The sequence below is a fragment of the Chroicocephalus ridibundus genome, chromosome 14 (assembly GCF_963924245.1).
Source record: "Chroicocephalus ridibundus chromosome 14, bChrRid1.1, whole genome shotgun sequence".
NCBI lineage: Eukaryota > Metazoa > Chordata > Aves > Charadriiformes > Laridae > Chroicocephalus > Chroicocephalus ridibundus.
The window spans coordinates 4,745,615-4,770,036 of NC_086297.1; the positions used below are offsets into that span (position 1 = coordinate 4,745,615).

Below are 24,422 nucleotides of genomic sequence, written 5' to 3' on the forward strand. Positions count from 1 at the left end.
AGCCTCAGAAGAACGGCTGAGGAATAGCACCACCTCCAGACCACTCCTGCACTCCTTACTTGCCAGCTGTAGCTGTCAAAGGCCCAAAACGGACCATTTACACAGAGGAATCTTTCAGATCCACCAAGGGCTCAAGCAACAACCGCTCCTCTATGCTTTTTCCCATCAAAGTTTGGTCATTTCAGACACATGAACACATTGTGCTCTGTTTCATGCAGAAGGGGATTGTCCAGACAGGACAATGAACTCTGCCGCAGTACAGCCGGAAAAATACCTGTCCTGTGTCAGGAGCCACGGGGATTTCACTCTGCCCCTTCTGCAGAGGACCCTTGTCCTGAACCCCAGCCAGCAGCGAGGCCGACAGCTCAGCCAGCCACGACCCGAGAACTGCCCGCTGCACTTTCTCATCTTCTGGCAAACACATCGATCTTTTTGCTGAGCATCTCTGCTCGGCGGCACGTCAGACAGAACACTGTTCAATAGGAGGCCGAGCTCTCTGCTGTGGAGACAGAACGCTTTTAGCTTTTAGTTCTTGGAACAGCAATTAGCTGTGTACCCAAGATGACTCCGATGGAGCAGCCTTGATGTATGAGAAAAGACCCCCTCCTCTGGCTGAGCAAGGCAGATCTCAGACCATAAACAGAGGACAACCACTGCAGGGCTCAGCCTTCTTGACATTTTGTCTCCACAAAATGGGCCTTTTTGAGCCAAGTCCAAGCCAGCACCTTCCAGTGGAGCTTCTTACTAGCACTGCTCTCTCCCTCCCCACCCTGAAAGGCAAGGCAGCTTTCTTACTTGGAGCAGGTACCACTAACCAGCCCCAACACCAGCCACCAGCGCTGCCGGCCATGTTGGGGCAGGGCCATGGCAGCTGGGTGCACCACCAACAGGTCCCCCGCCTGCCTCCAGAGGCACAAGGCCACAGCCCTGGCGGGGAGGCATCTTCAAAGATCCTTCTCCCCGTAACCGCAGGTCACAGTCACAAACCCAACTGATTACTAACAGAACAGGCAGTAGCAAACCCTGTTTTCTGATCCCAGGGTGGGCCAGTGCCTGCTCAGCCCCAGGCGAGGAGCTGCCGCTGTGGCGGATGTCCACGCACACCCTGCCAGGAGCAGGCAGGGACTCTGGAGCTGCAGATGAGCGTGGTACAACGCTGCTGCTCCACCACCCCAGGGCGCCCACGCTCAGGGACAGGCACCAGTAGCCTCCTGAGTTACCCTCTAGCTTCACCATGCCCTCCCATGTGACATTTATAGCATATTTTCTTACAAAAATATTTTCAGCAGTAAGTGACTGGTTTGGAAATAGCAGCGTAGCTCACTGGATCATGTGCGCCTGACTAGCCAAGCCCCAGGTCTCGCTGTAGGCAAATTCCTCAGTGAACTGCTCCAGAGCGACAACGTCCCCTCACCTCAGGCCAGCTGGCAAGCGGAGCCCCTTGTTCTCAGAGCCCAAGCCCGTGTCCGCTCACTGCTAACGGAGCTGTAGTCGATACCTGTACAAGCTGATTTAACCTGGACACCGCATGGTCATCTTTAAGTCCTTTTCCTTTGTAAGTTACACAATACAAATTTCTGCAGGTTAAGGTACCAGAAGCCACCCTCAAAACTGGAAGCATTCAGAAAGTGTAGTTTCTCTCAGAAATGTGGTATTTAGTAAAAGTTTGAGAAAGCTGACAAACACACACCACTTTGGCCAAGTCCCTCCAGAATCATCCTGGAACTCTGATCGTCTTTCAAGTCAGGTGCAAATACATTCATTCTATATGCTTATAAAGGCAGAGACACAGGATAGTATTAAAATCTCAACTTTATTTGGCCAACAAATTCAGTTCCAATGTTATTGTAGCGGAATGCTAAGAACCAGCCTGATGCAGCTCAGGCCTTTGAGGCACTCCTCTGTTCAAGTTCCTCCCCAAAACCCAATAATTGCAAATGTCCTGTTTGATCTACTTTATCAGGCCCTCCCACACCACCCACCTGCCTGGTCAACCCATTCAAAATAACTCATGGAAAGTGATTGCAAAACAGTCTTGCATTTGATCAAAAGGATGGCAACACAGCTAGGTCTCATATAAGCTGGTGAGCCAGCTATCACCTCCGCCCTCAGAGCCTGCCACAGCCAGTGCACACAGTATTCCACCCTTCCAGGTGTTTGGAATAGTCATCTCCAAGTGTTTTAAAGCAGAGGGGAGAGAAAACATCTGGCCAGTATGAAGAGAAGCACCTTCATATACACCTTTCACCAGGATGATGCCATCAGCCTACTGCCTCTGCCCCTACATATACTGAAGGCTGATTCCAGGGAAGAACAGCCAAGACTATTAAGGACCCTGCCAGGTGCAGAAATCAACTACAGGCTTTAGTTTAAAAAGAAAAAAAAAAAGGAAAAAAAAAAAAGCATTCTTGGAAGATGTTAGTGGCAAGGCTCCAGGGTGTTGGGCCATTGAACATGTGCTACCGCTTCACAATCTGCTTCTACCCAGAAGAACAGAATACTTCAAACAAAAGCTGTGTACAAAAAAAGTACATCACAATAAAAAAAAAATTAGCCCAGCTGGCTGGGCTGGCTACCTAGTGACAGATCCCTTCTCAAAAGCAAAAAGAAAGAAAAGATAGTAAAGTGTACAGAAAAGTGAGGGTAAAGTGTTATTTTAAAAGCCAATCCCTGGATTTCCAGTCATTCACCTTCTGCTTTAAATCTTAATGGGTTTCTGACTCACTGGGCTGCATAACAGCAGCCAATTTAGTGTCTGATTTTTTGGGTGATGTAGATCAGTCTTCTCTTTACAATTCATCCTTTTGGATTTTCTGCTCGTCATCATCCCCTTCCTCAAGGTCTGTTTCTTCATCCGTCTCCAGGTCCTCCAGATCCTGTGTAGGTTAAAGACAGCTACTGGCTTCTGGCACATCAGGCAGATCCAAAACCAAGCACAGAACAGCATCTCTAATCTGTTCACTACTCTCCGCTGCCGTGTTAACAAAACATCCAGAGACTTCTACCAGGAGCTCTGGATTTGGGACATTAAGGATTAGAAACCCCTGGAAGCTGGTACCTGCACCTCTAACACCCTCCACCCCGGCAGGCAAGGAGCTTACCATTCTGCAGACGCAGTGTTCATTACACCGCTCAGTTCAGGCGCTGAGCAGGAGCTCCCAATAAAGAACAAGCCCTCTAAGTACTCCAGTTCACAGACAACCAGAGACAGCTTGTGCAAATTTAGAGGTTATAACGTAAGTCTCTACACATTGGTGTGTGAAGTAAATGTTCTTGGGAGGCTTAAACACAAACTGAAGTGTTCTAAATAAAAGGAGTCCATTACAGGCCAACGGCCAGCCAGGCAGCAACCGAACAAATGACTTATGATATGGGCACTTTTGTTCACCAACAATATTCTTTCCTGCCACATAACCACCCAGGATTTTATTTAGGGCTGAGGATTCAAGCACAGCACCAGATCCAACCCATGCTCCGTATTCTGAAGGCCCAGAGTACTGTACTAATATTACTCACGTCATCAGCTGCTGCCCCATCCTGACCTCCGCTCTCCAAGAATTTTTTGAAGCCTTCTAGTGTCCTCTCCCCATTATAGTCAATCACCTACACAGGAAAAAACATCAAGATAATGGTTACAGGCACCCACAGAACCACGCCCCTGGAGAGGAGAATTCTCTTTCTGAGCAACAGTCAACATGCCAAGCAAAAGGGAATTTAAAAATTCACCTTCACCCATATGAGACGAAGGAAAACAGCTCAGCCACTAGACTTCAGAGATCACTGCGAGGAAAGAATAGCCTGCAGATGAGCACACTGTCCTCTGCTATGCTCCCTCTTTTCCCCATTCCCACCCCCCCAAACTCTTCCCTACAGCCCAGCCCCCCAGAAAGCATCTCAGGTGTCCTGTAGACTTGAGATGTTCCATCCCTACAGAACAGAGAGCTCTCCCAAAGGCCTTGTCCGAAACAGAACTCAAGCAAGCAACTACGCATTTCTAGCACTCCCTTGTTATGCGATATACAAAGGTCAGCTGCCTTCTTACATTTCTGCCAGAGCCTGCAGGGAAGAACTTGAGTGTGGGGAAGCTGTGGATTTTCACCGCCTCCACTTCATTGGCTGTCGAATCCATCTTGGCAATGACGATGTTCTCATGGTCCCTGTAGGTCTCTCCCAGCTTGTCCCAGATAGGAGCCAACTGCTTACAGTGACCACACCAGGGGGCATCTGTTAATTACAAAGACATCACTAGCACCAACAACCTAACAAGTTACCACCACCACCCCCCCAAGCCAGACAGAGTTCACACGCATCTTTTCAACCAAGGCGCTCCCTTTGTGGCTTAGATTCTGTAAAATGCGTTCTCCCTAATCCCAGTCATGCAGTATTCTGACACTCCTTTCAACAGCTGATTCCAAGTAACTGGCATGAAAGATACTTACAAAACTCTACAAAGACATTCTTATTCTCATCAAACGCAACTTCTTCAAAGTTCTTCCCAACTAGAACTTTGACAGGCTGCTTGTCCCAGTCTTCAGGAAGATCTTGACTCATCAGGTGGGGCTGGAATAAGAAAAGAAATTCAGAGAAATGGTTTGCTACACAGCTGCTTGGCATGTCCATGCAGTCACATATCCTAAGAACTCCAGGTTTAAGCAGTCCCCTCAGTGTCCCCGCCTCAGTGCCTCCATCATAGGCTGTGAGACATCACATGAATCATTCACTTCCTCTTCCACTTACAGAAAGTCTCCTTCCCGTCCTGAACAAGGAATGACAAGTGCTCTTGTGCAGAGAGAACCGCAGTTGAGCTCCGTAGGAAGGAAACAATATTGCTGACAGTATCATTCCCACAGGACCCAGTTTAGCTTAACAGTCACTACTGGAGTAAGTTGCATGTGGCTACCTCCAGCAGATGAGAGCTGAAAGCTCTTTAAACTGTGCCACAAGTTCACACCTTCCACAGATTGTTGGCAAAGAGCAACTGGATCAACAGCACAGTGACCGTAAGCAGCAGCAGGCTCTGACTGCACGCAGTGCCAGTACATGGCCTGCTTCCCTCGTCTTCACACCCCAGTGGTTTTGCCTTTCGTTTCTCAGCAAAGCCCCAAATTAGTTGGAAGGATTTTCTACAGATGACTCACACAACTCCTCACAGGGAGCATTTTTTTTTAATGTTTGCTTAGCCAGCAGGTTACCCACCAGCAGCATTTATCTTTGTTACCTTGATCTTGCCCTCCAGGAACTTATTACAGAACTCTTTGATCTTGTCTGCTGTGAGGTCGTCCGATTCAGGTTTGTATTTGGTCATTTCTTCCTCCAGTGTGATCAGACGTACGGCTGGACATTCTTCTTTCTTTAGGCCAAAAAACTCCAAAATCCTCTGGTTGTCACTATGGTCGCTGTCTATGAAGATGAACAGGATCTTTGGAGGAAAAAGTCAAAGGCAGTATATGGTGAGGACGAGCACCTCTTGGCCATTGATACTTTACACACACTCGCATGGGCAGTAGCTGAACTGGCCCCTCTCCCTTCCCCAAATCCATGAAGATGGCACCCTGTCAGAGCACCAGCGATGGAGCCGCAGCAGTTCAAGCGGCATGTGACAGACCTGGCACTGGTGATTAAGGCAGTCAGGTTTACATCCACAAGAAGGAAACTCAAGAGTTAACTGCTATTCCTTCAACAGTTGTGCAAGCCAGCGTGTAAGTCAGTGACTCAGTCACCTATTATCAAGGGACACAGGCAGAGGCAGCGCTAACTTCAAGTCCTCCTCCACAGCTGTTAAGTGGATATAGACACAGTGCTACGCTTCTCCACAGGAGGTGGTCACTGAATTCATAAGCCAAGAAATCCATCTCACCTTCCCTTTGAAGTTTCCAGCTGCACTCTTGAAGTTGTCCAGTTTCTCTTGATAGCCAGACACGCTTTTTGGTAGGAACAGCAGAATATGAGTCTTGATCTCTCCTCCAAAGATTTTAGGAGCAGTCTGAGGAGTAGAAAATAAACTTCATTTTTGGAAGAGAGGTAAATCAGTGTCAAGACCACCTTGGCTCTGCTATTCTGACTAGACCCTCCAACACTGCAGGACTGCTTTGCACAGCAAGCTTATGCCTCCTTTCCCTTGTGTTCTCCATAGCCCCAAACTAGTGTCAGCTCCAAGATAAAACACAACCACCCAACCTACAATTTAAGCATTGCTATATTCATATAGTAGCCATGGGAAGAAGCCTTGCCAAGTATCTAAAGACCTACCTGTTCAGTGAACTCTATGACCAGAGGCAATGAATTAGACTTGATGAAGTTCAGCAGATTATCTTTTGTGAGATCCCCTTCAAAGTTGTTACGGCCTTCATCAAACTGCAAAAACAGGTATCCCTGTGTTAGAACACTTCCATATCCCATACGAGTCTCTTTCAAGAAATAAGACGCATTCACACCAGATCACTGCCCCAGTGGATCTCAGCTGCGCTTGTTCAGAGCAGAAATCCACCTCTCAAGCCTTAAATCACCCTCAAGAAGCAAAAAGTGAGCAGCAACAAGACCATCAGTGTAGATCCTAGCTTTGTTCTGCAAGCTCATGAAACCATTTGTGAATCAGGTCACCAAGAAGGACTTTTAACCCTTGCCTTACAGCTTTGCAGAAGGCATTAGACAGACCAGTGAGCACACAGGCAGCTTTCTGCTCCGCAGGAAGTGGCAGTGTCAGAGCACACACCACTTTAACCAGACAGTGCTAGGCAAGAAGTCTTGACAAACAGCACTAACCACAGCAAGTAAACAGTAATTTACGCAGCTCTGTGGGGTTGTTTCAGTCTCTATTGTTAGAGACAACAGCACACGTTTAACACGCACTAGAGGTGCCAGATCCCTTTTTATATTAGGGCTTCACCTGTATCCCTGACCAGGATTCTCAGAACCCTCTCTGGCAGCCTGGAAAGGGAACAGCTGTAGCAGACCATCAAGGTTAATGAGAGGATGTGGAGGATAACACAGCAGTCCCATGGCAGGGCAATGCTCAAGTTACTGGCAGAAGCGAGAGTGGACTCGGATAACCTTCTGTTAGAGGAAGCATACCAGTCTCAGCTGAAAAGCTGAGCAAAACACTCAACACTGGAAGTTAACTTTGTAAATACCTGAAAGAGCATTCAATATTGCCCTATGCCTTCGGAACAGTTGTTTGAGGGTGTCTGCAAGTCTGGACAGCTCACACAAAGAATGAGAATGGCCAGCCAACAAACTCTCAGTTTAGACCCAGCTAACTCCAGGAAGCTGAGCCAAAGTCCAAAAACATAACTGTCGGTAAAATAAACCATCTGGTTCTTGTGCCCTAGTATTTGGTTACCGTTGGTGCTCATTTTCACTTCGGTTTGGGGTGGACATATTTCAGAGCTCTCCTGGCAATAACATGACATCACACCTAAACAGGAACATGGAGGCAACATCCACAGGCTGAAAGGCATCTCGCCTCCTTTCTGCCAGGTAGAGCAGAGCACTTCTGCAGCATCCCAGCCCTGCAGCAGCTCATGAACTGCCTTTCAGACCACGGTTCCTCCCACTCCTAACACACCTGACAGAGAAGCTGCCAGGTACAGAACTGCATTTCATTCCAGATGTATCCAAGTTGACCACACTTACGGAAAACAGCTTGAAAACTCCTTTACTGGTCCTGCCCCAGTTCTTCAGAAGCAGAAGAAACCGTAACAGAGCTCACAGGACTTCAGGGTTAGAGGATGGTACATGAGATCAAATCAATATAAGTCCATTCTACAGAGCACTAAACATGAGAAAACCTACATGTAAACTGAACAAAACTCAGGGTAATAACTTGTCAGCGCTGGAGGCCCTAGCTGTAACCAGGCCACTCCAAAGCAGTCTCGTGTGTTGCCCTGCTTGGAGCCCGAAGCTGGTACTCCCCAAAGCCCCAAAGAGACAGTCCGTGTTAGAGGAGCATTTCTATTTGGGCTTCAGTGTTTGGACAGAACAAAAATTGAGAAAACCCCTGCCAACAGCTATTTCAGCCTAGCATTAGCCATGAATAGGGCATACAAAAAGATTACACACAGAAAGCTGTATCTTGCTCTTCTCGCATGTATAAGTCAGAACAAAATCCCTCCACTCACCCCAACTTTTCAGTTGCAAAACCCTAACATTTTGAACTCCTTCACCAGATAATTACTTACACCCTCAGTCATACTTGTCTGAGCAACCTCTGACTGAAAATTTAAGTTTACAAGTTTCTGTCACCATAAAAATATCTACCATTTCAGTGGGGTAGTAGCATAAAATATGCTATTTTAGCTGAACAAAGAAAGAATGAAATAAGAATTAAACTCTTTAGCCTGCCTTAGGTCAAACTGGTAAGACCGATGACTAATTAGATTACAGATTTAGTAAGTCTGAACCCAAAACAGCTTTCTGTTCTGCCTCACCACACCCAAGCATGCGGTACCACCACCAGGTCTAAGGAACCTCTAGGTTTGAAGACAAGTAGAATTTCATCCCAGTGACCTGGATTTTAATAGTAAAAGGTATCAGTAAGTTTATTTCTGATTCTGTAGATTGCCAGCATCCCTCTTCGTATAATCCATCTGCCCCAGCCTGGTCAGATGCAAATCCTCTTAGGAACGCCACTGGAATCACTACACTGCAGAACCCACAGCAGCGTGAGACAGAACAACTCTTGGACACAGCCATTGACTGACTGCAGCAGAGGTCAATATTGAGTATGTCTAAAAGCAACTTTGCTAAGCCACAATCAAACACAGAGCACCATGGCGAGCTATCAAGAACTTGGCTACCATTCCGTTTAAGACCTTCAAAGTTCAGGGAGAGGCACAGGAGGCCTCACTAGTTACAGCCATAAATATTTTAAACATTGTGCTGACCATTACTGCACTGCAGCCCGATATCTGAGAAACAGGGAAGCGAGTGAAACAACATATTGGACCCAAAGCCCAGCAGCTTTGGGAGGGCAGCACCGCGCTGGGAGACCAAGGGAGCTGCCCTCTGTGTGCCTCTCCACGGCCAGCTGTGCCCTGCAAAGGGACCTGGGGCTCTGCCACCCTGCAGAGTGGCTGCAGGCTTTGCTCTTCCCCCTGCCCAGGCTCTGAGGCTTGGAAACAGCCAGGTTGACAGCACAGGAACTTTTGCTGTTTTGTCCAGAGCTGCCCTCATTTGAATGTAATTAGAGAAAAGGTAACAAAAGGCAGAAGACTCAAGCATGGTGCTCATGCTTGGCACCAACCAGTACCTTCTTGAAGAGGACCACACCATCCTTGCTAAGCTGGTACTTGGTGAAGACATCGCCACTGGAGGAAATCCCAAAAGGAATGTCATCCACAGCTTCTGCTGCCAACAGGAACTCCTTTGCAGCCTCTGATGTCAAATCCTGGAGCATAAAGAAAAGTGTCTCACATGGGACATGTCAAACAGAAGCACAAACATCCCAGGGCTTACCACGCAGGGAACTGGAAGATCAAGTAAGGCAGGACAGCAAGTATTTCCCAACTTACAGAGAGCCTTCCCCAGCTGTCAGGTCCCCATAGGGCACAAAGCAGGGAAGGCCCTGGACATACACAAGAGCTCCTCAAATCGAAGCACAAACTCTACCTTAAAGAAACCAATCACAACCACTTCACTGGAATCCACTAACGTCTCTGCTGCAGTAGCGTCTGTCAGGGTAGTCGCAGCCGGGCCAGTGCGTTTCTTCAGCCAGCTGACAATATCATCTGCTTCTCTGCCAGCTACACCAGAAAGATAAAAACACCGACTCACCTTTTCATCCCACCAAGTTTAAGAACACAAAATCCCTAAGTTTTGAGACAGATTGTTCAGCAGGTGGCTGAGAGGTTGGGAAGAATCAAGATATCTTTTACGCAACATTTTTCCTTTCACTCCTAGGGTAATTAACGTAATCACTAATTGTCAAAAGTCAAGGTACAAGGGGCTCCCAGGAACCCATTCTTCTCTTGCTTCTAGCCCAAGCATGTTCTTAAACTTTGACCAGCAACACAGCACTTCTCCAAGATGCCGATATTTTCCATGCAAATTTATCACCTTTTCCTTTCAAAATCAGTATTCTGGATGTTACTCCCAGCATCCATCACAGTGTAGCTTAGTTGGACTGACTTCTGCTTGTCATGGTCTTCCTCACAGATCTGTCTTATGTCCTGTGTTTGCCCCTTTATCCAACTGCTAAAGCATTTTTTTCAGTTCTGGGTGCTACAATGCTCAAGTAAAGTCAAGCTGAGCAACAAACCAAGCTTGGATTGCTTTGCTTTCCTACACAAAAACAATTCCATCTGCTTTAGCTCATGTTAGGGATTTCCCCAGCTTTACGTGTGAAAGCCTGTTAAAGGCAGACTTGTTCCTCAACACCCCAACTCCCACCCAGCGCACAACCACTGTGGCACCACTGCCTGGGCCACTGTCACTGCTGTCACCGTGGACCTTGGTCCAGCCGCCCCAGCGCAGGCAGGAGCGTGGGGCCAGGGGCACGGACCTGCCGCCACGTCGCTGCCCTCTGCGCCCGGGCGGGCACGGGGCCAGGTCGTAGCTCACCGGTGTACTCCTTGGGTGCGGCCTTGTCGCCGTTCCTGAAGAACTTGATGGTGGGGTACCCGCGCACACCGAACTGCTGCGCCAGCTCCGACTCCTCCGTGGCGTCCACCTTGGCCAGCCGGATCTCCGAGCCCTCTGCCTTCAGCTTCGCCGCCGCCTTCGCATACTCGGGCGCCAGCGCCTTGCAGTGCCCGCACCACGGGGCGTCTGCGGGGCGGGACAGGGCGTCAGCGCCGGACGGAGCCGTCCCGGTCCCGCTCCCCCCTCACGCTCCGGGGGCCCCGCTCCTGGTACCGGGGCAGGGCCGAGGCCAGCGCGGAGCCCACACCCCGGGTCCGGCAGAGCCCCCATCCCGGCCGATACCATAGCGGCCCCCTCGACGAGCCAGCCCCGCACGGCCGCCGGCAGCAGCCTACCCGCACCGGTCCCTCAGCACCCGCACACCTCCCCGGCCCTCCCGACCCCACCGCCCCCCGGCCCGGCCCTCACAGAACTCGACGAGCAGGTATCGGTGCGCCGCCAGCGCCTGCTCGAAGGAGGCGGCGCGCAGCACCAGGACGCCATCCTCCTCCTCGAGGGCGGCGGAGGCGCGGGCAGGCGGCGGCAGGAGGAGGCAGAGGAGGGCGGCGACGGCGCAGAGCCCCGCCATGGCGCTGATGGCGGCAGGTCGGAACGGGCCGGGACGGGCGTGCGGCCGCGGCGCCGCCTCCGCTTATAAACCCGCCTCCCCCGGCCGCCGCCGCGCCCCATTGGCCACGCCGCGCCGCCCCGCCGCCGCCCGCCATTGGCTCGCCGCGCCGCCGGGGCAGCCGCCCGCCTCCTATTGGCCGGCGGTCTGGGCACGTCCCCCGCCGGCCGCCGCGGGTTGGCCGCCGGCCTCGCTGCCCTCCCGCCGGCCGCCATTGGCCCCTTTCTCCGCTGCGCCGCCCGCGATTGGCCAGAGCCGCCGCCTCGCGCCGCCGCCCGCCCTCGAACGTGGCACTGGGGCTGCCCCGCCGGGCGCGCGCTGCGCCTGCGCGCGGCCAGGCGCGCGTGGTGGATTCTGACTGGGCCGCGTCCGCTGCCCGTTGACCCGGCCCGGAAGGGAAAGGGGCGCTTCCGGCGCCCGCCGAGGGAAAGTCCGCGGGGCACGTGACGCCACGGGACACGTCACGGCGCGCGAGGCCGGAGGTCGAGGCGAGGCCCGGGCTGGGGCCGGGCGGTACCGGGGTCTCCGGGGGCCCCGTGCAGTGCTCAGGGCCCGCCCCGTCCTATTGAGGCTGCAGCGGCCGCTCGGCGTCGTGGTGGCCCCGGTGACCCCCGGCCCCGAGCTGCCCTGGGCCCGCCGTGGGCAGGGGAGCCCCGTCCCGTTTCCCCGGGCGATGGCGGGGGGAGGCGGGGCACGGGGTGTCTCGTCCCCCCGGCGGCGAGCGGGGGCCCGTGGGCAGAGGGTTCCAGTGCGGAGCGCAGAGTTGTGTGCTGGGTTTGCAGAGGGGTCCACGAGAGACGGGTCCCGTGGCCGTGGCAGGGATGGTCCCGTCCCGCGCCTCCCCCTGCCCTGCTCCAGCGTCCCCTGATGCAGCACAGGTTCGGTGCTGGGGGCTGCTCCCAGCGCTGGGCTGGGGGAGGAGAGCCCCCGCGCCCCGGGCAGAAACCAGCTGGCCTTTGGCTGCGGCGTTGGCAGTGCCAGCGCCAGGAAATCAGTGGGGTTGCAGCAGGCACCTCCGGTACACGCAGGCTGCCCCGCTGATAAGTGCTGGAGCGGGGACAGGCTCCGTCCGGGCTCCCGGCCGCACCCTGCAAAGGAGAGCTGCTGCTCTTTGCTCTCCCACTTCCCGTGGCAGGGGCTGGGCCCGGTGCCCCATGATGGTAGCAATCGGAGCAAGGTGCCCCAGTCGCTCCACAAGGAGCAGTTGTCTGTTCAGGAGCTTTGGCCAGGAGCAGAACTGAGCCCATAAAGAGTCCGGTGAGATTGTAGATGACGAAGCTGCGTTGAACAAAGTGTGCAGCAGCCACTGCCTGGCCACTGCCGCTCGGGGCTGTGCAGGCACAGGCACGTTGGGCTGCCAGGGTGGGGATCGGCTGCTGCCAGAACAAGATCCTGCGTTAATGCTCGGCCACCTTGAAGCCTGTCAGGTTCCACAGGTGAGGGAGCGCTTGGGAGCCATTGCCCTGCTGGGGGGTTTGCAGTGCTGCTGTCTGCTGAAGGGGCCAGACCCTGCATCAGGGCAGTTCCTGCCAGAAAACCCTCGCCTGACGCGCTGGCTTAGCAAGCTGCCGAAGGGAAGTGGCATGTCCCGCTGCCAGCAGGTTCCTGGGGCTCGTGGCGGCGAGCTGTTCTACCACGTCAGCAAAGGCAGTGGGGCCCAGCACGGTGCTGGGGCACCAGAACGTGTGCTCAGCAGCTCTGGCATGGCCAGCAGCGCTCACTGACGACTTCCAGGTGCTGCAGCTCTCGGTGATTGTCAGGGATCCCACCACTGCCGAGTGCGGCCTCCTTGTGCCACCCCATGGATAGAGCACAGTTCTCTTGTTTTCTTCAAATGTCTCTGCATGGCCGTGTCTGCCAGAGGAAAGCCGCGCAATAGGGCACCACCTGCCTTCCATGGCGGCAGCGCATCTCCCCTGGTGTCTTGCGCCCTGCTGGGACTGTCAGCTGGGGCAGTGTCTCACTTGACTGCCATGCTTTACCTGCCAGCCACTGGCACAGCAGGGCCAGGCCCATGGCCAGGGCTGTACAGCACTGCAGGACATTAATTCACAAGTTTTCCCCGTCCGCTCGGTTCTCCCAGGCTGCGTTTTGACAGCCAGGTGAGAGCTCTGCGCTTGGGGAGCTGCATTTCCGCTCTTGGAGGCGACTGCTGGGCTGCAGCAGCTCCGTTCTGCTCAGCAGACGCCTGACCAGAAAAGCCGCCCAGACCGCTCTTGCGCAAGCACCGACCTGAAGTTTAGGTGCATCTCCCGGAACGGGCTGAGGCTTTTATGGAAGGCACAAGTGGTGGGAATCATCCGTCGCGTCCTGGCTCCGTGACCAGAGCCACATGTCCTTCGGGCTGCTCGTGCCGGTGTGGGCTTGGCTGCGGGGTGGGAGAGCCCAGGCTGTGGCCCTGCAGCAGCAACCACGCGCCAGAGAAATCACGGGCAGCAAATTGCCACTGCAGCCCCTCAGTCCCCCAAGTGACAGCAGGTCGCGGCTGCCCTGCGTAGCCCTCCCCAGGCATCCCACCATCGTGGAGACGATCTAACAGAACCAACAACGTCTCGCGTTTGGAAAGACTTGCCAAAGAGCTGGCAGTTGCGTCAGACAGGATCTCGCCCTGACAGTAACTGCCCACAGAGCGGCTGTTGGGGGCCAGCACAGGGAGGGCCTTTGTTCTCTTTATCAGCACATCTGGGCTCGCTCTAACCGACAATGTGACAGAGGGTGACAGAGGGTGACGCCTGCTCCAGGCTCCTGCTTTTGCGCTGCTGTTCACGTCCCCGCGCCAGAGGGGGCTGGGGCGGCCACAGCTCTCAGCAGCACCAGGGAAGCGTGCCGTGCCCAGGAGCGGGCTCCGCCACTCGCCTGCTCCTCATCGGGGTGGGCAGCTCCTGCTCAGCTGAGGGTGCTTCATTTCAGCCCTTCCACTTCCTTGCAGTTTCCGAGTCGCGCCATTTCCTTTAGCTACGGTATCTGGGAAGCACAGCGGTTTTCCTGGGACTGAGAAGAAAGGGGCCTGTGCTGCTGGCTCAGCATGTTCCCTCATTCCCTCTTGTACTCGGAGCTCTCAGTTACCATCGTGAGTCTTTTAGAGCGGGAGCAGGGGCCGAGCCATCTCCTTTACAGCTTCTCCAGCGCTGTAGGTTCTGTAAAGAACTTTTCCTGGCTACACTTTTCTTATCCTTAACACAAACATGCCACACGCTCTGTAAACATCCACAGGCTCTTATCGCCCATCACCTCTCCTGGGTTCTGTTCTCCATCCGATTGCCTGCCCCATTCCTCTGCGCAGGAATTTCACTTGGTGCGCAGCACAGGCCAGCCAAGGCCCACAACCCGCCTGCTCCTCGCTGGCAGAGACCCCTTGTTTTCCCTTCCCCACACCCTTCTCACCTCTCACACCGCAGGACAGAGTGAAAGCAAGGGATAGATCTCAACGACAAACACTGCCACGGGGGCCCTTTTGCCTCTCCTTCTCTGGCAAGGACTGTCACAGGCCCCATTTCACAGCTTAGCAAACCCAGGGATTCTGGTCTTCTCCCACCCCCGGTGTTTGCAGAAATCCCCCGTGGAACAGAAGTTCTGCCACTGCCCCCAAAGACCCAGAACCAGGAAGTTCCAGAACAGAACCAGAGCGGGCAGCAGACAGTCAGTTCAAAGATTTTATTTAACTGTCATAAAAGGAGAAGCAGATGATGATTCCAAACCTGTTAACCCGGGTCTAGGATTTACAGACAATATGCACCAAATCAAATTAACAAAAATCTCTCTAGGGGCGGGGCAAGGGAGAGTTAGAGGCAAAGACGTAGCTACGAGAAAGCCACATGTACTTGGTCCCAGTTCTAATACGACCTCAACGTGGTAGGATCCAAATAAGAGGGCTGCGGAGCTGGAAGGTGCCTGCCCAGCCCGCGGGGGTTCGCGGGCCACGGAGGGCTCCCTGGCCCCAAGCGCGGTGTCAGTCAGCCCCGGCGGCAGGCTGGGTGCTGCAGGGCTCTGCTACGGGCACGGGGCAGGCGAGTGTCAAGGCAATAAATACTGACAGGCCAGGCACAGATTTTAAAGGCAGAACAGATACATAAGGCATTAACCGCTTCTGAATACTTGTCCATTGCAAGCTCTTTGTTGATCGCATCAGGAGAGCAGCTGCAGAAACAGACTAGTCCATCCTCAGCCCAAAACAGCCAGGAGGGCAGGTGCAGTCCTGGAATTTCAGTGCTTTGCAGCGACCTTGGCTGCAATGAGAAGTGTGAGGTGATGGCAACACTGGGGACTCCCACACCCGCCTGCCTCGCAGCCCCCCCTGTCTCTCGCAGGCGCCGAGGCTGCCGGAGCTGGGAGCTCTACGCAAGCAGGGCCGGGGTCCTGCCAGCCCAGCTCTCTGGGCAGCGGGAGGGGTGGCCGGGCGTCACCCAGGCTGTCACACTGCCCTCCCCTCTGGAGATGTCCCGTCTTGGGTGAAGAACGGACCAGCAGCAAAGCGGGAAGTTGTGACTCTTTCCTAATAACCCATGAGGGGCGTGACCAAGAGGAGTGCCATGCCAACAAACAGGGGGAGGGCGGGTGGCGTTTAAAAAGTGTAACAGGGGCAGGGCCCCCTCCCTAGAGGATACGTGTTACACATTAAGGCATCATGGTTACAGGGAACATCCACAAATGAAGCTGCCAGTGTTCCCAGGACACTGACTGGGTGGAAGGGACAGGCCGGACATGATTTGAGCCAACAAATGGATTCAATAGCTGCCTGGCATCAAAGTTCTTCAGCTACTTGGAGGCAGTAGCTACCCTGAGCTGTGCACAGGAAAGCCAAGCACAGGATCCCACACAGAGCGTAGGAGTTTCTCCCCTTCAGCACCTACCCGAACAGAGGAAGGTGAGAAGCAGCAAAGGGCCTGGCGAGGGAGGAACCGCTCCCACCTCTGCGCTGGGACAGCCCGGCCCGGGGACGGGCAGCTGGAGATCAGATGCAGACAGCACGGTTTGATCAATGCACTCAGTGATTCTCTGGGGAGGGGGCACATTAAAAAACTGAGCTCTCTGGTCAAATTATAACAGGGGGTGAAAGGTAGGAGGGTTCCGATGTCAGCACTTTGGTACAGGGGGGGATTTCTACGGTAGCCACTGTCTGATTCACGCTCTCTGGGGTTTGGCCTTGGGAAGGGCTAGTCCTTCCAATCCTTCTTGATGGTCAGGTTCCACTCCCAGGACAGGTGGTCAGTCTTATCATCATCTGTGAACTTGGATTTGATGTTGTAGCTGCCCCGGGCCAGCATGCCCTTAGGGGCTTCTTCCATGGGGGTCAGAAACTCATACTCCTCTGCTCGGGGGCCGTAGCTCCCAACCATGTACTCGGTCTTGTCAACTAGGAGGAGAAAGAGAGGTCTATGGAGGCTGTTCAAGAGCCTCCCCTGCATTTGGGGCAAGGCTAAAGCAAATGAAAGGTCTGTTACTGCTACAACAATCCACAGCGGAGCTACGAGAACGAGAATGTCGCCCACATTAACAGCTCCATTCACTCCACGAGCGGCCCCCCAACACTGGCACCACTGTCAGCAGCAATCTGTTCGCCACCACGCTCCAGTGGGGATCGCACACCAAGCTCCGAGGCACGGGTGCAGCCAGGACCACAGGCTGCCAACCCACCGCAGACCCAGAAGCCTCCACACGTTGCCACAGGCTCAGCGGCACAGAGATGGCTGCAGACCGTCTCCTCCCGCTGTGGGCTGTGGGGCAGCAGCGGGCGAGCCCCCATCACCGCAGCGGGAAGAGCAGAAAGCCCTCACACAAAGCACTACTTGAGTCACAGAGAAGCACTTACTTTTCACGCCTTTCCGGAATGTGTGCTGAATGTACTTCAACCCCGACACAATCTCCCTGTTAACCTGCAGAGACACAAGCAAGGACTGTAGAAGATCTCTCCCAGAGACACTGCCCTGCCCACCCCGCCCACAGGAGGAGACAATTTCCCCCATCACACCACTTTTTGGGGCTCAGGCACTCCCAACGCTGGGACTGCAGCAGTTCAGTGTTCCCTTCATTCTTCAGTTTTCAAATCTGAATTCTTACCCTAAAGGAGATTTTTATCCGGTATTCCACACCCTCCTTCAGCACAAATGCTTGCTTCTTGTAGCTCTCCAGGTCACCTACAAAGAAGAGAGAGGTCAGAGTCCCTTTGTATTGTGCTCTGGGGCAAATATAAGATGCGACAGGTGACGAGGACAATGTCTGTGGTAGCAGGGGATGACCCTTGCTGCCTGGGCAGCACACGGTTCATCCATTTCATTTTTGCCTGACAGGAGCCTCCTTGCTGCACTGCCCAGGCTACCTGAGGTGGACAAGCGATGCCCTGTGAAAGGACTCTGCAGCGCAGCAATGCAGCTAATTCAAGAATGTTCCTCTGTAGACGTTTGCTCCGAGCTTGTCGCCATCTCGAAGCTGCCACCAGTGTCGCTGTGCAGGCTGGAGGACAGCTGGCTCCCCCACCCGGCAGCTTGCACCTCTACAAAACGGGGCTGGCGAGGGAGTGGAAGCTCTGGCTCTTGCCCAGCTCACCTGTCAGGTCCAGCTCCAGAGGGCCAGGGGCCGTAGCACAGACCAAAGTCAGTTTGGTCACCACCACATTCGGAGCATTGGGATCTGGAAGACAAGCGAAAAGGCTGTTAAACACCCATCCCTAATACCAACCAACACAACTCCTTTTCCTTCCAGGGCACTTCTTGGGTTTGCCACCCCCAGTCCCTGGTGCCTTATTCCAAGGGCCTGACATCAGCACGGGGGGCGCAGACACACGCCGTTATGCTCCTGGCGGTGCTCCTGCTGAAGGGCAAAGAGTTGGGAGGGAAACAGCTCCCAGGCAGGAGCAGCGATGAGGCCAGGGGTGGCTGATGGAGCTCTGGCTGGAGCAAGGCATAGCCATGTCCTCTGCTCACCTGCAGTCACAGTGACAGCACCAAGCAGTGCCTCCTTGTACTTGCGCAGGCTCTCGTCATCCTTGTCCAGCTCCTGGATCTCCTGGATGCTCTTCTGGGCAGGTGGCTTGTAGTTGACAGAGTGTTCGTCCTCCTCATTTTCAGCTGCAATCTGTGCCAGCTGCTCCGCCGTCGGCTCCTGCTCTGCCATCCTCACACAGGCGAGTTACACTGAAGTGGGGAGGAGAAGTGTAACTGCACCTACCCCCTCCGCCAGCATGGGCTCCTTCCCAGCAGCTCATCAGCCCAGCCAGGCTTCCCCAGAACCGCTCCCTGTGACTCCACAGGCTCCCTCTGTCACTCAGGCCCTTCATGGGCTGTCCCCAGGGGAGCTCTGGGGGACACAACCCTGCCAAGGGTACCCCGCCACCCTGCAGACTGCTCCGATACACGAGGTCTCATATTCAGCCCATGGAGGCCCACACAGTTCAGCTTTACCCATGAGCTGTAACAGGTAAATGCCCCGAGCCATAGAGAAAACACTCTCCTCCACAAGATCAACCGGGTCAGGCTTTCACTTATACGAAACCTGAGCTCAGAATGAACACAGTTCAGTTCTGCTCTCTACAACACACGACTCCAGCTAAGAACAGGCCTCTGCCCCACCACTGGCACAAACGCCAGGAGCTGCAACCCGGAGCTCACAGTTTGTAACTCAATCAGATCAGTCCGCTCTGCACTGGGTGCCTGGGAGGAGTGGAACGAGACACCTGGCTCAGCTGATATCACACTCGGTCCTTTGCAAAGATCTGTGTCACACACGGCCAGTGAAACAGATAATGGATTAAAAACATGTGTGGAGCTTGGCTCGGCCACCCAAGACTCTAACCAGGAAACAGCCAGCTGCACACTGAGGGCTGGTGAAAGGCGATGGCAACACCCTGTTAAAAACCTCAGTAAAAGCCAATGACATCCTCAGTAATTCCACAGAGTGCACTGTCCTAAGGGTCGCCCTACAGCAAATATCAACTTGGACACTCTAAAGACTCAAAAAACTCTTTCAGTGACAGCTTTTGAAGGGCTTTCTGAAGAAGCAAAATCTTTGACAAATGATCTGCTGATGGATCCAGGTGTTCCTGTCAGTCTCGTATTCCTGTATCCTGCTCAATATTCCCACCTGGAGCTCTGTACGAGCACACACCACTTGCAACAGACTGTGGAACTGCATTCACTGCTCTGGCATCTAGTTTCCAAATAAATCAAGAACTACAACATTTGCTACAAATACAAGAAAAACACACAACGTACATAACTAGAGGCTTAATTATGATCTAACATGCAGCTAAAGCTTCTCATACAGGTTACACTAAATAAACTAACCATCATCCATTCTTTTTGTCTTTAAGCTGACATAATAGCGCACAGTTCAACTCTTCCATTTCTACCCAATGTGCCACCCAGAGGGGGAACGACAGACCTCAGTGCTGACATGAGTCACACACAGTTTACAGAGCACATTTTATAGTGACGCAGGGCAAGTTCCGCAGATGCCAGGGCTGGTCTCACTCCACATCCAGTTCTAGCCTGGCAATGGCTGGAATAGCAGAACAGTGGAGGTGCCACCTGGGCTCCACTCATGTTTTTAGCCATAAATATTATGAATATTTTGTTGGGGAACAGGGCAAAGGAAACAGATTAGACACAGGAAGTGAAATTTTGCACATCTCTGCCAGAAGAGAAGACACTACAGCAGACCTATCAGCCACAGATGAGAGAGGAAAGGAAAGGGGGAGGGAGAACCGGTGACCAGCTCTCCTCCAGGATTCTCGGCTGCGGAGCCAGTGCTGAGACAGAGCTGTAGCCTGGCCACCGGTGGGGAGCCACTTCTTGCCCACTGTCAGACCCGAGAATAGACGTTCCACTGACGTGCCCTGGGCTGGCAGCGCTTCCCCAGAGAGGCTAGCACAGCGCTCGGGGCGTCCTGGAGTAGGATACATGCAATGGATGCAACTGGTGTTTCTGGGTATCAAAGCTTGACTAAGATTTATCACCAGACAAAGGTGGGGGGACGATGTGACACTTTGGGATTATCACAAGGGCTCTGGTACCGCGTGGCACAAGCACGTCTGTGTAGGGGAGCTTTCCCCATTGTACCTTCACACTTACAGCTGCAAACAACCACCGGTTCTGACCCCTACGCTTTACAACAAGCAGCTGGCCCTTCTGCATGGCATTCTCCAATATCCTGGCACTGAATATCGTGGAAATTTGTATCCAAAAGGCCATTTAATCTCATGGCATACACAAACATCTGACTGGATTTCACCCTGGTATTTCCCTATCAAACTCAGTCACTTGCTTTGCACTCCTGCCCAAAAAACCCTCCAGCCTTGAAGACTCCCAGAAGCGCTGAGCAAACACTCACCCAAGTACCCACTCCACTGCTTGATCCCCTTATTGCAGGCCTTCATCTCGCCTCCAGGTCAGATTTCACCTCCCAAGCACTACAGGTCATTCTCTCTCTGTAGGCTGAAGAACTCCTTCTAAGAATACCTGAACCCCTCCTAAGAGACCTGTAGCTTTCAGGAAATGGAAGTGATGGAATTCAGTGAGAGCTTTAAATAACTGAAGTCCCAAGTCACTGACTTGTGTCGACTTCCAAACTCTCTGTGATTGATCCCTCTTTGAAAGTATGAATACAATAAACAGACGCACACACAGCAGACCACCCACATGCATATCCCCAACGGTGCTGCGTCCCTATCCACAGCATTACTGTCCACGGGTGTCCACCACCTTCCAATTTTCAGACCAAGCAGAGACAAAACTTCTAGCAAATGGCCTGATCAGCACCTGCAGCGACAGGCCACAGGAGCCGTCAGACAGCCTCCCCTCGAAGAACCAACGCTTGCTGAAGCCAGGACTGCAGGTGGCAAAGGATCATCCCTGCGAGGTGAACAGAGCAGTGCCGGCCACAGTGCAGCTTCCCAACAGCAGGGTCAGGTCAGGAAGATCACTGTGCTCTGCACAGGAACAGCCTTAGCGTCAAACAGCACTGCTTTCTAGCAGCTGAAATAGCAGACAATTTCCAGGATCCGGTATCCTACCCTCATCAGTTAAGAAATGACCCAGTTTGGTCTGAACCAAGTACAGAGCTTCCACTCATTGACAACCAACCTCCAGATGTAACCAGCGGGGCAACAGTTTCCTCCCATGCATCACCAGCACCCAATCTTCATCAGCTCCATTAGGGTAATCCCTCTCAAACAGATATTTAGCAACAACTGTGCCATAGAGGGCACCAAAAAAAATTAAAAGGAAAAAAAAATCCAAATCCCCAGCTCTTTGCTTGTGTTCCTATGCCTCTAGCCTTAATCCTGTGATCCAGAGCTAAAGACACAATCATGCACACCACCACACGGATTAATCAAGAACCACCACCACTGCTGGACAAAGAGAAGCCAAGGGACTCGATCGCATGTGAACTGCCAGGAGAGAAGAGAACTGCACTTGTGTGTCCCACATGTGCCGTGCTGAGACCCCCAGCAAGTGCGCACCGACACGCAGAGGAGAGGGGACCTGCAACGCAGTCCTTCAAAGGGCTCAGCTCCTGAACAAAAGCAGCTACGCTGCTGACCGGCAGCCGGGCACGGGTGCCTCACAGGAGCTCAACACCTCAAACCTCAGGCACTGCTCCAAGGTCTTGGGAAGGAAATTCCTCCTCAGCTCCTTTTGACACTCGGATGCCCTGCTCAGCACCTCTGCACAGCGGCTCTCTGGTTCTTAAGACTCTTTAAGACTCAGTCACAGAACGCTCAAGCTGGTGCCTCCGCAGCTCCTAGGAGATGGCACAGACCTGCTGTGGACTCTGCCACGGCCGGCAGGGAAGGGGAATCCCAGCCTGCACTCAGCCCGAAAGCAAATTACCGGAGGTGAGCTCCTCGGCCCTGTCTAGGGAAACAGCCCTGGGCACTCTCAGATCCTCGCCGATCACAGAAGCCTGCAGGAGACAGCAGGAGCCTGAATCGCTTCCCATCCAGGAATCCACACTCAGCTGCCTTCACTGCTTCCTCAAGTCAGCAGTTTCTCCTGGATTCTCAGCATTTTTCACACAGGACCAGGGAGCTCAGAGCAGTGAATGCAAGAGCCCCACCTTCTGCCAGACAGAAAAACTGCTAGGAACATAACCCTGTTTTCAGGCAGACAGCAGTAAACAGCGGCTTCTTCATACCCCAGGATCAAGATCCCACGGTACTACTGAAACCAGAGTTAGTCAGTCTCTCCTCAGATCAGCTAATTGGCTTCGGACGTCCGTTAGGACACAGCGCAGCCATGGACGCGCAGCAGTGCCAATTCAAGAGGTCCCCACCCTTCTTCCTTCCCCCGTGGCGCAAGGGAAAGCTTGTGCAGCCACACGGCAAACTCAGTTGGAATTTAATCCAGTTAAAACCATTTCTGCAGGGCTATTTTCCAGCCAGATCAATTCGCTGCTTCAGTTCGCTACGTGGCTACAAACGCTGCTATGCTGTGAGGACAGGGAGACAGAGAACTGCTGAAACCAGCTCAGGCTGCGCTGCTGCTCTACACGCACCACGGCAGCTCAGGAGGCTGGATCAGAGCTGAACTGGGCTCAGATGGTTCCCAGGGCAGCCGGGGGGAACGGGGGACGCAAATGCATCAGCGGCAAAGGAGTAACCAGCGACTCAGTGACAATTCCTGAGGCTGAGCGCTGCCCTCTGACACCACTGGGAATTTCGAGGCAAAGGAACATCCAGAAAACGCCACTGCACCAGCTGCTTTGTAAGAGCATCCGAGACCTCTCACTCAGCTGATCCCTGCCACTGGCTCATGGCTGTGGAGATGGACAACTCTGGAAACAGTCTGCTGCCTTTCAGGGACTCGGCCATTTGGAGATGTAATATTCTATTTTAATTTTTTTTTGCTTACGACATAACCCTGAGCTGCAGTTCACCTAGAAGGCGCTAACTGTCAAGAGCAAAACCAAAGGCATGAGCAGACAGCTCTGTATGCTCACAACTTCAGAAATTTAAAAAAGTCTCGCAGTCTCACACACAAGGTGCAAACAAGCTGCGTGGGTAAACGGGCTGCAACCACAGTGACCCCGGACACCGCTGAGAGTGTGACCCATCCCTAAGTGTTGCTCCTCGCCTCCACAGTGGAACACAACGACGAAACCGTCTCTGCTCAGCAGCTACGGGGCAAGGATACTCACACTGGGAGAACACTTGGAAAACCAGAGCAACAAAGCGCTCTGGACTAGACACGAAACCCTCAAGGCAACAATTTATCCGCTTGGTGTGACTAGGAGTTTTTCTCGTCTTAAGAAAAGGAAGTTTCGACTTTCAGACTTGCTGCAGAGAGCCTACAGAGCCAGGGCAGACCTCGCCATCCTCCGGCAGGGTTGTAAAGGGGTGGGGGGAGAACTGACCACTCCTCCAGGAGCCGAACTGCGGCCTTTGTGCCTGGTGCCCCAGCTGCTGTAGCCCACACCAGGCCTGCAGCATTACGGGGGATCAAATGGGCTCTTCAGTTACTGTCACACGGAAGGAAACCGACCCTGAGGAAGTCGCTTCCAAGTTCCTCATTTCGTAACCAGGAGCCATTTATGTAAAATCCGTGTGAGACACACCGAACACTCAGCCCTCCCGAGGCCCGGGAAACGCGAAGGACCCCGCACTCCCCTTCAACGCCCCCGCAGCCGGCGGGGCGGGCGCGGAGCAGCGCCGGCCCCCACGGGAGCACGAGCCGATCCCAACACTCCGCGTTTCACCCCAACCGCGGGCCCCGCGAGCTCCGCTCCGCTCGGGAACGGCCCCCGCCGGGACAGCGGCGCTCCCCGGCCCTCGGAAGGTTACGCAAGGGCACGCGGGGCCCCGCTCCCGCACCTCGGCCGCGCCCCGGCCCCTCCCGCGGCCCGGGGACGGCGGGGCGCGGTGCGGCCCGGTCCCAGGGGGGCTGAGGCGCGGCCCCACCGCCCGAACCCGCCCCGGTCCCGGTCCCGGTCCCGGTCCCGGTCCCGGTCCCCGCCGAGCCCCGCCCCGGCCCGGCCTCGCCCTACCGGCCCTGCTCGCTCTCCGCGCTGCGGTGACAACGCGCCGGGATCCGCCCAGCCGCCCGCGCGCCCCCGCACTTCCGGGACACGCCCGTCACTTCCCGTTATACGGAGGGGTTGAGCCCCGCACCTCACTTCCGGCCGCGGCCCGGCGCGCTGATTGGCCCGGGGGAGAGGCGCGCGATGGCGGGACGGACGATAGAGT

The 24,422-nt window shown here is 54.1% G+C and overlaps 2 protein-coding genes across 2 annotated transcripts; both read right to left on the reverse strand.

Annotated features, from left to right (window-relative positions):
• Nucleotides 1–1,794: 1,794 nt before the first annotated feature.
• P4HB (prolyl 4-hydroxylase subunit beta) lies at nt 1,795–11,292 on the reverse strand. Its single transcript, XM_063352307.1, has 11 exons — nt 11,047–11,292; nt 10,558–10,764; nt 9,607–9,740; nt 9,248–9,385; nt 6,250–6,354; nt 5,858–5,983; nt 5,219–5,419; nt 4,440–4,560; nt 4,043–4,224; nt 3,517–3,603; nt 1,795–2,876 (listed from the first exon to the last, which is right to left on the reverse strand). The coding sequence occupies exons 1-11, from the start codon at nt 11,204–11,206 to the stop codon at nt 2,790–2,792; spliced, it is 1,548 nt and encodes a 515-aa protein (XP_063208377.1). The 5' UTR covers nt 11,207–11,292; the 3' UTR covers nt 1,795–2,789.
• Nucleotides 11,293–14,884: 3,592 nt separating this feature from the next.
• On the reverse strand, nt 14,885–24,364 carry ARHGDIA (Rho GDP dissociation inhibitor alpha). The gene is made up of 6 exons (XM_063351889.1): nt 24,224–24,364; nt 18,166–18,375; nt 17,789–17,872; nt 17,303–17,379; nt 17,055–17,118; nt 14,885–16,598 (listed from the first exon to the last, which is right to left on the reverse strand). Exons 2-6 carry the CDS (start codon nt 18,353–18,355, stop codon nt 16,399–16,401), a joined length of 615 nt encoding a protein of 204 aa, XP_063207959.1. The 5' UTR covers nt 18,356–18,375; nt 24,224–24,364; the 3' UTR covers nt 14,885–16,398.
• Nucleotides 24,365–24,422: the final 58 nt, after the last annotated feature.

Bases quoted from the DNA above. Each gene is read 5' to 3' on its own strand.
- P4HB (XM_063352307.1), bottom strand. From the start codon at position 11,206: ATGGCGGGGCTCTGCGCCGTCGCCGCCCTCCTCTGCCTCCTCCTGCCG. The intron at 5,420-5,857 runs GTGAGATGGATT...TTTCCTCCAAAG, and splicing joins CTGGAAACTTCAAAGGGAAG to ATCCTGTTCATCTTCATAGA. The intron at 2,877-3,516 runs GTGAGTAATATT...TAACCTACACAG, and splicing joins ATGGGGCAGCAGCTGATGAC to GATCTGGAGGACCTGGAGAC.
- ARHGDIA (XM_063351889.1), bottom strand. From the start codon at position 18,355: ATGGCAGAGCAGGAGCCGACGGCGGAGCAGCTGGCACAGATTGCAGCT. The intron at 17,380-17,788 runs GTGAGCTGGGCA...TCTTCTTTGTAG, and splicing joins TCTGGAGCTGGACCTGACAG to GTGACCTGGAGAGCTACAAG. The intron at 17,119-17,302 runs GTAAGAATTCAG...GTGTCTCTGCAG, and splicing joins GGATAAAAATCTCCTTTAGG to GTTAACAGGGAGATTGTGTC.